Source organism: Photinus pyralis, unplaced genomic scaffold, assembly GCF_008802855.1.
Source record: "Photinus pyralis isolate 1611_PpyrPB1 unplaced genomic scaffold, Ppyr1.3 Ppyr1.4_LG2, whole genome shotgun sequence".
In the NCBI taxonomy this organism is placed as follows: Eukaryota; Metazoa; Arthropoda; class Insecta; order Coleoptera; family Lampyridae; genus Photinus; species Photinus pyralis.
Genome location: NW_022170403.1, coordinates 37,080,154 through 37,095,190, shown reverse-complemented (window position 1 = coordinate 37,095,190; position 15,037 = coordinate 37,080,154). Strand labels below are relative to the sequence as shown.

The following is a 15,037-nucleotide window of genomic DNA, read 5'->3' as shown; positions in this document are numbered from 1 at the left end:
CTACCAATGTACGTACTTTAAATTTGTGGTGTAGTTCTGTACCGGCAAGGGGGAGATATTGTTTTAAAGGCAACTACTAGTTTTTATTATACAGGGTGTTACATTACCGCATGTAAAAAAAATTGGGTGATCCAACGTGTTTCGTCTGGGAGCCACCCCCAAAGAAGTGGTGAAATTTGGATTCCTTCTTTAATTTTTTCTCAGCAACCATAAGAGTTACAAAGATGGGTGGCACGTCTTTGAATAGGTTTTCGGGTATGCCCTATCCGATTTTGAAAAATTTTTCCCGTTCCCGGTATTTCGGGATCCCGCGACCCCGGTACCTACTATGGGGATCTCGTAAACCTTAGAGATAGAAAGTCGCTTAAATGGGAAAATGCAGAATTTTATGCTGATTAATTTTCTTGTAGCTTCATAAATAGCGAAGTTATGGCCAAAAACCCGAAACATATCATTTTCAAAAATGCGCTAGCGTTCATTTTTTTCAAAGATATCAAAAAATAATGTTTTTTGATGGGGCTAATATCATATATCATTTTTCTGACTTGGGGGGTTTCGAGTAAATCACATCAACTTTCTTATTTCTTATGGATGCCATATTGGATTTTTTCGTCACGTTATAGGAAAAAAGTACAAAACTAGTAATATGAACAACTTGGTAATTTATTTGAAAATTGACCTTGAATTTTTTCTTTGAAGTTTACTGTAGATATTTCTTATGGCAATAATTCCATGGCCGATTGAAAATCTTCAATATGGCGTGCATAAGACGCATAAGTCCGAGCATAAGTCAATGGCAATTTCGGCCGCTTAACAACAGTTTTGGCAGAAACGCTCGAACAGGTCAATTTTAGTTTTGGGGAGGGCATCCAAATTAAATAGTACTGTTTAGATAACTTCAAGCTTTAGAAGGGGATCATTTGCACCCCAAAAATTTTAAATTGAAGGGGTGAAATCGTTAGGTAGTTCGACAAGAAGGTTCATTCAGCACTGCTTTTTTATTTTTCAAATCCGATCAGTAGTTCCAGAGAAAACTCGATTTAAATGGATTTGCAGACCCGTTTTAAATGTTTATCAAGTAGGCGTTAAAATAATTGACGGCGTCGACTTGAAAATGTTTAATCCGTAAAAGAAGAAACTTCTCTCTTCTAAAAAAACATTTATCTTACATTTGAAAGTAACTTTTTCTTGGAAAACGGATTTTACATAAAAAATACCTTAGAATTCATTTTTCATTACAAGTTTTCCAATGGAATCCATTCTATCTTTTCGAACGCAAAACTCGCACCGAAACTGTACACTTAATTAGATTGAGTTTTCCTTTTCTTGATGGCTTCTCAAAAAAAATTCTTTACTTCAGGGATTTATTACAGTTTCGTCCTTAAAGTTCCTTAAAGTTCGGGAGTTCGACTGTTAGCCTTTAATCCCAATTTCAAAGTTATATGCCTTTACTATACTATGCAACTCGTCACATTCTATCAAAATTCAAAATCATACATTGGTCTCAAGAGTTCGTTTTTTTTATGTAACAATAACATTTCACCTCCGATTATCCGAAACACTTCTTTAGGTTAGTAAAACAAATATGTGATACCTACCTAATTTTTTCTTGAATGGCAAGTATTTCTATCTTTAGGTTGTAGGAGTTAATCCTAAACAAGTCAATTTTATTTACCACCGAATGAATGTTAATAGCTGGCATAGACTGCAGCCACTAACTAAACCGATTATTCCGAAATTTCTGCATATAGTCCGTCTCAAACTAAACTTAACAGCATAATTTTATAACGTCCATCGCATTTGTAGTATTGTACACATCAATATACAAAAAGCGCCCGTAATGCAAAGGTAAAACAGTTCCGTCAGGTGAAGGTCGCTTAACACTAAATTATATGTAAATGAAATTAATAGTACAGTAAGCGTAGAAATCGCCTCAAGTCTATTAATTTCATTTATACATATACGGAACTGGTTTTACCTTTACATTACGGTTATGCTTTTTAGCGCATTTTTGCAAATTTATTTGTAAAAAGTAGCTTTTAATCTCACTTTGGCTGGCTGGCTGGCTGGATGGCAGCAAATGTGGGCGCGTAGAAGAACTCTTGTAGAAAGGCAACGGGTGTACGTGTATCTACAAGACCGTGTAATTTGTCAACCTTAGACAGGGCTACATGATTTGGGGTTGGCGACATCTGGGCGTCATCCTCGAGCGTAGTTTACTGACGTGAAGGTTTTTCAGTATTTTCCATCTACTACAGTTTTGGTCCGATTCTTTTCAAATTGGTGTCGTCGGAAAGATGTTGTAAACACGGACAACTCTTGCGTGGCGGAATTTTGTTTTTTGTCCTAGGGGCGAAATTAACGACCTTTTGCAAGGCGCGCGCGCGTCTTCGAGAGGTAGTCTACTTCGGGCGCCTTTTAGTACGTTCCGTTGTGAATTTTGTCACGGGGTTTAACGTTTCGTAAATCTTGAATCGCTGTATCTCTTTCTCGTGTCGCCAATAGAAGCTCGAGCAATAAGTGCCCCAAAAAATAAGTACTATCTTGTGGAAGGTTTTTAGCGAAATCCACCAAAATGTGGGTGTAATATAAGTATGCACCGAAAAAGGAAATGAGGTAGCCTCCGCCAAGATCTAACTGATGGTGGAGTCAAATCTTCAATCGTGAATTGCGGGTGAACGGGACGTCGGAAGTGGGTACCGTCAAAGAGAATGTTGTAGCCCCCGACACGACCTTCCTGATGGTGGAGTCAAATCTTCAAACACGAATTGCGGGTGAACGTGACGTCGAAAGTGGGTACCAACAAAGGGAATGTGGTAACCCCCGACACGATCTTCCTAATGGTGGAGTCAACTCGGACTTTGATAATTTTTTGTATATTGATGTGTATGTTACGGATAAAGTGTTTACTTGGTTAGTTTATAGACTAGCTGGATAGTATGTAAACTGTCCAAACGTGTGGTTATTTTGATGGAAAATCATCGTTTCGCTAAATAGCTACGAATATTGATTGGTTTGTATAGGTGCTGTCCAGGTAGTTTATCGCCAAAGTACAAACCACCAGAATTTTAGCTAGTTCACAAACTATCCACAGTGGTGTGAACTCAAATTCCTAGTAATGCATAATAACCAATTCTTTGGTTAATTTAGTTCAGGATAGCAAAATAATTCTTGAAAAAAAAATAGATTTTATTTATAGATACAAAATAACATTTCTATTACTACTTAAAAATAAGTAAAAACAGCGACAGAAATAGTAAAATCTATATTTAATCAAGAACTATTTTACTATCCTGAACTAAATTAACCAAAGAGGATTGGTTTACTTTACATACTAACCAACGAATGGGTTATTATGTATTACTAGGAATATTGAGTTCACACTTTATCCAACTGTACCGTGGATTGTTTTTGAACTAGCCAAATAGTCTCGTTAATTTACATAATTTTCTTGTGTTTTGTCTATAAACTAACCAAGTAAACACTTTACCTGTAACATATACAATAGTATAAATGATGGGCGTTATAAATACTTAATGAGAAATGTTAAGTTTAGTTTTTTTCATTTCATTTCATTTCATTTTTATTTTTGTAAAAAACAATGCACAATTGTATTACAACGTCAGACTAACAAACATTTAATGGACAATAACATTTTCACATACAGAGAGGTACTCGCCCTCATTGTAAATAACATTAGCCGCTAGGAAACGTCGTATTTTAGTTTTGAACTGCTGTTTGAGACGAACTAGATTTTTATATCAGGTTTTTACGTGATTATGTAAATTCCAGAACTTCATAGATAAGATATTTATTCGAGGAGTAGAAATAAATACATGCAATACAATGCAATCCTATGTAAATATAACTATTGCTCAGGTCTAAAATAAGTTTAAAAAGTCATTATGCAAACATAAATGACGAGAGCGTATTTTCCTCCTAATAACATTAATGCTAAGACCAGGAAAAAATTCCGGTAGGCACGAGATCCTTACCCCATTCTCTTTCAAATGAGCCACCTATCGTCGACGTCTATACAGTTTAATGAAAAATAGTGGAGCGTATACAAATACAAAAAAATTTTGAAATGGGCATTAGTTTTACTTTTTTTCGAAGTGTCTACATATGGAACTTTTTATAAATGCTTTCGTAAATAGCATTGTGCATTGTCTACATTAGAAATTTCATTAAATACCTTCATAAATAAAACATACAGCATGCGTTAACAGTAATTTTGAAACCGGTATTAGTTTTAGTTTCATTCAACTGCTTTCATAAGAAAGTTGCTATTGCGCATGCGCAAAACCAAATTTTGAAACTGGTGTTAGATTTGTTTGTATTCCAACTGTATTAAATTTCATTTAAATGCTGCCGTAAATAAGGAAGTTGGGATTGCGCATGCGAAAAACCAAATTTTGCAACTGGTTTTAGATTTGTCTTTATGCCAAATACCTATGTATAAAATTTCACTTAAATGCCTTCATAAATAAGAAAGTTGGCATTGCGCATGCACAAAACAACATTTTGAAAGTGTCATTAATTTGACTTATATTCGTATTGTTTACATGTAAAGTTTCATTTAAATATCTTCATAAATAAAAATAGTATATTAAGATACAAGTGTATAATCAAGTCTTTAAAGCACGCGCAACGAGTTTAAGGGCACGACGCAAAGCGGAGTGCCTTTAACGTTGCAAGTGCTTTAATGACCAATTATACACGTGTATCTTATAGTATTTTTTCGTCGACCTCTCGATAACAATATAAATTACTCCTTAGTGACGAGTACAATGATGAAGCTTATTAATCGTTAGCAACCATTAATGGTTAGCAACCAACCATTATACGTTAGCAACCATTAATCGTTAGTAACCCTTAGACCATATAGTACATGGACTGCTATTCGCCCTATGCTTTCAATACAAAATGGATGGTCACGGATAGAGGGCACTGTAGTCGTGGGTATGTGAATCTCAGGGTAAACTAAAGTCGTGTAAACACCACTAGGATCGTTTAATGAGCAGATTTATAGTAACCGCGTAGTAGGAGAAGCTTTAATAAATACTCTTCATTATTTGCTATACGTCCACAAATAAGAATAAGTTTGCTTTTTTTGGGATATCTAGGCGATTAATTAATTGACGTTTGTTAATTTATAGGTTGACAGTCTCAAAGCGTGTCTCATCGGACAACTTCGGACAGACTCGTTTACCCTGAAACTCACATACCCAGGCGATGTCCTTGACCATATTTTAGTTACAATTAGCAGTCCATGTACTATATGGTCTAAGTAGTAACCACTTATGCATAACAACCATTTTATTAAAGGGAAATGACAATTATAGCAGTTCCAGAAACTATACGAAATAAGGCCAATCTTGTGATTTAGTAGGTATTGTCAATTAATAATTGACGTTTCTAATTTTCAATGATCTACAAATATTTGTTTGTTTTGCCATTAAGTATAAATGAGTTACTATGGTGATACTTAATGCCCTAGGGCATAAAGTGATACTTTATGCCCGCGTATCACACATATAAAATGTACTATGATAGGTTAGTAAGACATAAAAGAATTAATTACATTCTAATTTCACATACCTTTTCAAGGTAAAATGTCAACGTGACATTTTCGGAAATATCTCCTTACAAATTCATTGTATTCCATCAGTTGCCGAACTGATCGAAACCGTTCTAATAAGTTTCTTTTGATTTGAGTGGATATAATGTTAAAATCGTCTCCGCAGCAGAGCAAGCAACATAATCTTCCACTGCGATTACGAGGACTGACGGTACAGCAGAAAACAACACATTACTATAGCAACGACAATAGCTGTAATTTAGTGAAAAATCGTCGGAGCTCATAATTTCGTTTGTAATTTCTTGTAGTTGAATTTAAAATTACCTACCCCGGTGAAGTCGAAACGTTGTATGCAATTCATGTACCTATAAATCGGCGATTATTGGTTCGTTCGAATTTAGTCCACGAGCGCAGCGACATCTCACTCACCAATAAAACGCCTCATTTATACACTCATTGCATAAATAACTATTTTACTATACCTACAGTATAATTTAAAAATAGGAAATACAATGAAGTCATATTGACGTTATACTCGAATACATGTCTAATTAAGTGGGCTGGGTGTTCGTAAATTTCACGATTGCCATGGAAATGTCACTTGACGTTTGCTTATAAAAATCATCGTCTTTGTGAATTAAACTTAGACCATATAGTACATGGACTGCTATTAGCCCTATGCTTTCAATACAAAATGGGTGGTCACGGATAGAGGGCACTGTAGTCGTGGGTATGTGAATCTCAGGGTAAACTAATGCCGTATGAACACCAGTCGGATCGCGTAAATAGTAGCTTTTATGGTAACCGCGTAGTACGGGACGCTTTAAATACTCTTGATTATCTTCTATACGTCCACAAATAAGAACAGGTTTGCTATTTTTGCCATATCTAGACGATTAATTAAGTGACGTTTGTTAATTTATAGGTTGACAATCTCAAATCGTGTCTAAGCGGACAACTTCGGACAGACTCGTTTACCCTGAAACTCACATACCCAGGCGATGTCCTTGACAATATTTTAGTTACAATTAGCAGTCCATGTACTATATGGTCTAAGGAATTAAACGATTTCCGTTGAAAAAGATAATACACCGTCCATTAAATCGATTGTTGTAAAATCTAAACAAACGTTGGTAGGTATAAAATCCAACTCCAGTAAAGCCTATTATAAAGAATATGAAAAGTTGTTTCCATGGATGAATAGGAAGTTACTTACGAATACAGTCTTAAATGCATCCATAATGCTGGCATATATGAAGGAAATGTCAAAGGTATTTAAATCTTCTATATTTTGGTGCATTCATTCAAAACTTTAAAGCAATGCTGCGATTAAAAAGTGGAACAGATTTGGAAGCATACCCTAAATTACGCGCGTTTGTGAAAGCTTCAACCAAAGGATAGGTACAAAAGCCAAAGAAATGTTCTGCATTTACAGAAAGCGACCTAAGAGGATTTTTTATTTCATCCAGATGACAGTTTCAAAAGTCATACTTGAAGTATCGTTACTTAGCAACTTTAAAGCACGTGTGTTTTAAAGGTCCTTTTTCGCACGCATTCGAGTGTTTAAAACGGAGATTAAGGGCATAATAGTGATGTTTATATTCTCGAGGGCGACGAGTTAAAAAGCTCGAGGGCCTATGGCCCGAGAACTTTTTAGTCGCCCGAGAGTATAAACATCAGTTTATGCCCGTGGTGCATACACAATTTTATGTCTTACAAATAGTTTTCTTCGTCAAAATTCGTTTACAAAATAATTCATTATGTTTGATCGAGTATGCGTGGTTCGAATTTGTTAATGTGATTGAAACCACCCAAACGTCAAACGTAATTTTAAATAATTCAATTCATTGTGAATGAGGAGGAAGTTCCAGAAACTGTTATAAGGCCAATCTTGTGATTTAGTAGGTATTGACAATTAATAATTGACGTTTCTAATTTTCAATGACCTGCAAATATTTGTTTGTTTTGTCATTACGTATAAATGAGTTACTATGGTGATACTTAATGCCCTAGGGCATAAAGTGGTACTTTATGCCCGCGTATCACAGATATAAAATGTGCTATGATAGGTTAGTAAGACATAAAAAAGTTATATTAGCATTGCACATGCGTTAATCCAAATTTTTGACACTGCGCAGGCGCAAAACCAAAAGATATCGATATGCACGGAATCCTTGGACCAAGCCCTTTCAAATGAGCCATATATCGCCCAAACTGGCTCGAAGGACCACAAATGTTTAAGCGGTGTGATAAAATTAAGCGGGTGCAAAAAAGCGACCGCGTTGAGCAAGCACTCGCCTTTGTTTTAATGGATCCCAGCAATGCAGTCGCGTCTCGGTAGCAAAGATGCGAGAGGAGCAGCACATTAACATAAACTTAACTTAAACGTCAAAAACTGAAAAACGTAATAATAATGTCCCACTATGTCGACCAAACGACGCAAGCTCCTTCCCAGGTCGCGAGTATCCAGCTCAACGTGTTCAGACAACATTCAAACTAAATACTTAATATTCAAACAAATTGAAATAAATTCTCTCGCTGTTTCTAATAATTAAACAAAAATAAATAAAAATATTGTTTGGCATAACAAAAAAATCAAATATATTGGGAAGACCAAACAGGTGTAGACGGAGTACGTGTGCCGGACGGACGGACGGACGACAAGGTGCAGCCAATAGCGATTTTCACTTTGAGAAAAATACGCTAAAAACAAAGTTACAAAGTAAGGACAAAAAGAAACACTTTATTATAGACTCGCTGTGTATGTGAGCGACAGTAGTAATAGTACTCCTGTATATCTATACTAGTAAATTTGTTACTCTTTTTTTAAAATCTATGAAGCTAAGATTTTTTATTTCGGAGGGCAAAGAACGAAATAATTGCTACCCCGAGTAACACGCCTCTTTCATAAAGTCAAATTGGGGTGCGTTAGCAGCAGAAAGTTTTTATGACGAGTGTTGTGTTACAGCATGAGGAAACATAATCTATACCTAAGATAAAACTTAAACTGCCCGTAAACTACATACCACTTTCTTCTCGCACTGTTTCTCTAGCGAATATTAAATTTATCGATTATAGAAAAGGAAATAGTTTTCCAACTAATGTTACTGGACAAGAAGGACATTTATTACATTCCGTTCTATTTTGCACGTAAACGTTCATATTCTCACAGCAAACATAAAATAAATTACTATCGTTATCCTTTCCCATTTAATAATTAAAATTCAGCGTGCGGGTACAAAAATGTTCGCATTCAGATGTATTCGCTCGAATAAAATAACGAATGATTTAATGGCCATTCTTTCATTCGTTTGCTAAAAATTCTTTAATATGCCTGGAAAAGCTCCAAGTTCGAACGAAATTTGTATTTAATTTTATCTACTGTGATATTGTTGGTGGTGAAGCTATTGATCTATACCGAAAAACCGGAAAAAATGGAATGGTGTTTCTGGTAAATTGAGCAATGAGCAGATTCTGGAGAGGTTTACATTAAACGTGAAAAGCAACATAATAAAGAATTTCTCGAGTAGTAAAATCATGTTTTATGTGTAGCTATAATGAGAACAAGTTAAAAAGTAATCGTAAACGATTTACAAAAAGCGCATTTCCACTTGTATTCATGTCCCATTTGTAAGATGCAACTTCTGTTAAAATCGTAAAAATCCGGCCACAAATATGAAAGATAGCGTTTCACATGTGCAATCCATTTTTAACGTGCTACTTTAATTTCTGTTTATAAGAAGAATTTCATTTCAATGCTTCTAAATAAGAAAGTTGGAATTGCGCATGCGCAAATCTAAATTTTGAAAATAACGTTATGCTGCGTTTACACGCTCGGCAAGCAGCCTGGCAAACATCTCGGTAAGCTGCTCGGCGAATCCCCGCGTACAAAGCAAGCTGTTCACACGCATCTGAGCACAACTCAGAACAAGCTCACAACCAAACATGGCGGACGTAGAGGTTATTGCAGCTGTTCCGTTCGGTTTGACATACCTACTTTTATTGGAAAAAACAACAACGACGAATTGAAAAGAGACGAAGAGCTCGGAGAAGGTGGTGGATGATAAAAATTTATAGAAATCGCACCAAGCCCGTCAACGCATGTAAACAGGTACACGAGCGCAAACAAATTCACCCTTTGAACCGTGTTGAAAAACCGACACTAGTCCGGATCGGTGACGACTTGACGAGCACAGGCAAAAGCAGGCAAGTAGAGGCGAGCAGAGGCGAGCAACCCATTTACATGCTCGTGCTCGTGATCGTGTCCATTGAATGTGGCTTTGAACGGAAGCGTGTAAGTGTAGCAGATTTTCCTTTGTTCCAAGCGCCTATGTATCAAATTTCATTTAAATGCTTACATAAATAAAAAAGTTGGCACTGCGCATGTGCAAAACCTAATTTTGAAACTGGCGTTTGATTTTCCTTTATTTCAAGTAGAAATTACTGGAATGTTCGCTACAATAGGTATCTTAGAAATCTCTGTATATTAGTAGTTTCCAATATTACTATTATTAGCAACGCCAACGACAAATAAATTGCCACGACACAATTCCACTTTATGATTTATCGAAGTACCTCATTTCTGTAACGGGTTTAAATTAGACGAACGAGCAGGTGATGCAAAGTTGTTCCAAAGACACCCAGCATTAAGGGCGACGATTGTTACACGCTTGATAAATTGCAAAGGCAGCAATAAAAAAAATCACAATCTGTAAAAGTCACTCTATTACAGCCAATTTCTTTCACGAAATTCTTAATTTGCCAAATTTTTTCTCGTCTAGTCTACGAGTAATCCTTATTCTTCGTCTAAAATGCTACAATTTCACTTTATTACCAGCAAAACAGTTAAGGGTTTTAGTTCGTCGTAAATAAGTCTTGCCACAATAAAGCTACTATATGTTCGAAATGCACTGGGCCCTTCCTTTGTTGGAAAATCTTTTATAACACGACAAAAGAAAGCAAAAGTTTTCTGACAAGATCGAGTGCCATTCAAAGATTTGATTAATAGCGGATTTAGGGCTAATCTCTACTATAAATCTGATAAATTATTATTGAAGTTGCGCGCTATTGCTTAATGTATTAACAATAAGTTTATATTTGGTTCTTTTTCAGAGGATGCCAATAAATTTATTTTGCCAGTTTGGAGACAAATACTTTGGAGCATTCTGTATGCGGGGATGGTCCTTGTAGCAACAGGTGGAAATTTAATAGTTATTTGGATAGTTCTGGCACATAAAAGAATGCGAACCGTCACCAACTATTTTTTATGTAAGTAATCTGGATTTTTTTCATACTTTACAGCGCACAAAACACCTAACCTACCAAATATAAGTAGGTACGATTGAAAACGTTGCAAAACAAATTAATTATGCGATCAAAACTGAGTTGCTGTCGAGTCGCCTTTGAAATTTTTGTTTACATGGAAAATCGTATTTAATTTGAACTTCCAAAGGCGACTCGACAGCAACTTATTTTTGATCTCCCGTTAGTTATTTTTCTACAACTTTCAAAAAGACCTGTCATTTTCTGACGAATTTCCAAACACGAAGTACTAGATTTTTAAACGATTAATTAATAAGTATTAAGGCTTATCTCACAGTGGAGGCGTTTACGCGCGAACTGAAATACTCATGTTAACGTCAGAAATTGTACATCCGTGTACGCATAAATCGCAATCGCACATTAGCTGCCTATCCTTAGACCATATAGTACATGGACTGCTATTAGCCCTATGCTTTCAATACAAAATGGGTGGTCACGGATAGAGGGCACTGTAGTCGTGGGTATGTGAATCTCAGGGAAACTAAAGTCGTGTAAACACCACTCGGATCGCGTAAAGAGTAGCTTTTATGGTAACCGCGTAGTACGGGAAGCTTTAAATACTCTTGAGTATCTTCTATACGTCCACGAATTAGAATAGGTTTGCCTTTTATGCCATATCTGGGCAATTAATTAATTGACGTTTGTTAATTTATAGGTTGACAGCCACAAATCGTGTCTCATCGGACAACTAAAATTTCCTGACAAAAAGTAGACATGAAAATGAAGGTTTCAGGACGATTTTAGGTAAATAGGGTTATTAAGGTGCGTTTAGACGTATCCAGTAGCTGGCGCTAGTCTCACTGGCCGCAATTCTTGGCTCTCTATTGCATAAGCATTCCTGCTCTCTGTGTAGTACAACAAGCTTAAAAGTTTCCTTTTCAGTGAATTTACGCATTTTTATGAAAAAAATAATAAACAATACGCCAATAATCAGCCTTCGTAGGTTATGACAGCGAGACATCGACTGGCGCCAAAGTGTTCAGACGTTGCCTGCAACACTGGCGCGGGTGTTGGGGGTACGGGGTTGGCAGCTACTGGCAAGAAAAATAGACGCGCTTTCTATTCGTTCCAGCGCTGGCTAGTGCTGGACTGGCACAATAAAGTATTTACACGATGCCAGTAATATGCCAGTGCTGGCAAGCCAGTGAGACTGGCGCCAGTTACTGAATACGTCTAAATGCGCCTTTACACCCAAAATACACCTGAACTCTAGCAAGTTGAATTCGGAAATCGCCTCTACCTGCAGTGTTGCCATAATTCTCAGCACGGCTTGTACATATACATGGTTGTTGTGCTTTAACCGTAAGCATTGAAATAAAAGACCGTAAGAGTAAATAAAGGGAAACAGATGAGGGTGCATTCTAATGACATCTGTCACTCTTATTTCAAATGCACGATGTAAAATGACGTCCAGAACATATGACAATTATGTTTCTATAGCAACGATCGCGACGGCAGAACCTAAGCTTGCTATTTTTGACGTCTTTAAATTAAATTCAGAATTGTCAGAAGCTTTACAATGATTTATATGGCTTCTGCTATAAAATAAAGTTGTGTATTTATACACGACGATAAAAGGAAACGTGAAAGTTAATTCACTGGTAGCTGCGCCACTCATGAATTAATATCTTTCACTCAATGGTTAAAATATCCCTTTATCGTCTTGTATAATACCTAACTATTAAAACGGAGATTGTGTGATTCAGGTATAATAAAAAGTCTTCCGCGCACGAACAAAGTTGTACTAAACAGCAAATTTAATGAATTATTAGTTCAGTTATAGAAAAAATGTTGTATATTGTAATGGTCCTAAAGGTTCCTCAAGCGGTACTGGAAATATTGACTTACCCTATACTTACCGTTGGCAACTCTGGGAAAAAACTACGAGCAGAGCCACCTTTCAAGTCGAAACGGTGGACGTTTCGCGGTACTTTTGAATTTGGATGGCAGTCGACTCGATATGGGTGGAACGAAGAACTCCTACGTTGTGTAATCGGTTCTTGTATGTGTTGGGTCGTGAAACATAATCGGGAAGAGAATTAAATAAAAAACAGAACCTTTGTGCGTAAGAACTGACAAGAACAAATAAATATATTACGCACAGAACAAGACCATACCAGGGAAACCTTCTACTGGACAAAAACCCCGGCATAGACCACACAAATATATGAAATAAATCACCTGCAGCAATAAAATGCAAGAGAAAATGCGCGTAAATTAAATACAATTAAACAAGTTCATAAAATCAAAATACACAAGACATCATAAATGCAGTACAAAAACACATCAAAATACCTGTACGATCAATTAAGCTAACACGAAAAGTACATGTGAGAATGCCAATGACAAGCATTCGTGTGAAAATCGATTATCGCTCAAGCAAAACATATTTTAAATAGAGGAAATGTTAATGAGGGGGCCCCTAAATATCTCGCATTGCTAAGATGGCAAGAACTGCAATCCGCATGAAACGAGTAGGCAATAAATACAGCGTAAGATTAAACTGTATTAGGTATCTACTCCATGGAGACAGAATGAACCACTCACACACACACACACACACAAACATCGAACCATCAAATAAGAGAGCCCCCCTTCCTATAGCTAACGCACAAGAACTGTAGCACGCCAGGAATAAGACAGTAACAGATACAGCGAACAATCAAACTTCCCTCACGGAATAGTTAGGTACGAATCGAACATATCTCAGATATTAAATAACCTTGGTAATATATTTAATTTAGTCCCTAATTTTTCGTCACTCCACACCGGACTGTGCTTCCTGTATTATTATATAAAGGGATTTGGGTCTGGTTATATCATGGCATTGAATTGTCATGGCCAACAAATGTGATGGTTTTCAATAATTTAATTGTAAAGGTATACGTAAAAGCGCCCTCTATTGAGCTGCAATTTTATACATATAGCGTTTGAAACTGTAAAATGACTTATGGATTTATGGATTAGATGTCGCTGTAAAAAATTTAAAGCGCTCAAGTTTGGACATTTCGAAGTCCATGGATAGAGATAGGAGGTAAGATGAGCCACCATTATTTCTTTGAACAATGGCTTTATTCGCTTTATATTCTTTTTCAGCGACATCTAATGTATAAATCCATAAGCGTAATTTTAGAACTTTGAAAGGTACATGCTAGGGTACATGTTTATAACGTTGCTCCATATAAGACGCTCTTATAAATGGGTTACCCATAAAATGCATAAGGTTAGCAATCTGTTGTTTGTGTTGTGTACATCTAAATCTGCGATAATAGCGTTGAGGGAGAAGCAGAGATATCTGTATCTACTAATTTGTAAACGTAAGCAACTCAGTTTGTAAATAAATCACTAAACATACCGGATTACTTGATCGTCGTAAAAAATTGGAGATGAGGCATTCTTTAATCCATTGTCAGTTTGACACAATGGAATGGAAGTTATGGAACTATCGCGAACAGCTGTTACAAAGGAAAGAAAACTTCCACTTTCAACGGAACGGTTCTGTTACGACGATTGTATCGAAATTATTAAAGGAAAAATGGTAATATCGTGCTCTTCAATAAAGGATATTATATTATTCTCATAAAGAATGCCATTTAGATGAAATCAACTGTAGGTACACTTTAATTAACACAGATAAAACATTTTTACTTGTTCTCTTTTAAGTGCTTGTCAAGACACTTTGTATTTAAAAGAGGCTGTGAATGTGCTTTCTTGAGTTTAAGTTGTACATTAGGTACCAGAATTTGTATTAAATTTAAGCTAAACGTAAACAAATAATGGTAGTATATAAGCCGTTCTAATTAGGTTTCGCGGCACTTTCAAACAATAGGACAGGAGTCAACCACTTATTATATAAGGTATAATTATGTTTCCCCTCTTGAATTATTTGATCGTAATTAAGGTTGCTTGTTGGCATTAATTTAACACATAAAACGCTATCTAAATATTGTAGTGGGTTAACCATTTTAATTCGTCCTGCAGTATATTATATGCAGTAAAAACGAAAGGAATCGCAACACTGATGCAATTAACACGCCATGGTGCTTAATATAATATGTGTAATTAAACAACAAAAGCGTTACAAATGGACTTGGATTATGCAAGACAGACATCCAGAAAATTACTTGTCAATCA

At 36.1% G+C, this 15,037-nt stretch overlaps 1 protein-coding gene across 3 annotated transcripts in view; it reads left to right on the top strand.

Annotated features, from left to right (window-relative positions):
• LOC116163767 (tachykinin-like peptides receptor 99D) overlaps positions 1–15,037 on the top strand; it is a 38,751-nt gene that overhangs the window by 16,041 nt on the left and 7,673 nt on the right. For all 3 annotated transcript variants that reach the window (XM_031477872.1, XM_031477871.1, XM_031477873.1), the window contains exon 3: positions 10,694–10,849. In XM_031477872.1, the coding sequence (XP_031333732.1) occupies positions 10,694–10,849 (156 nt within the window). The remainder of the gene's footprint in view (positions 1–10,693; positions 10,850–15,037) is intronic.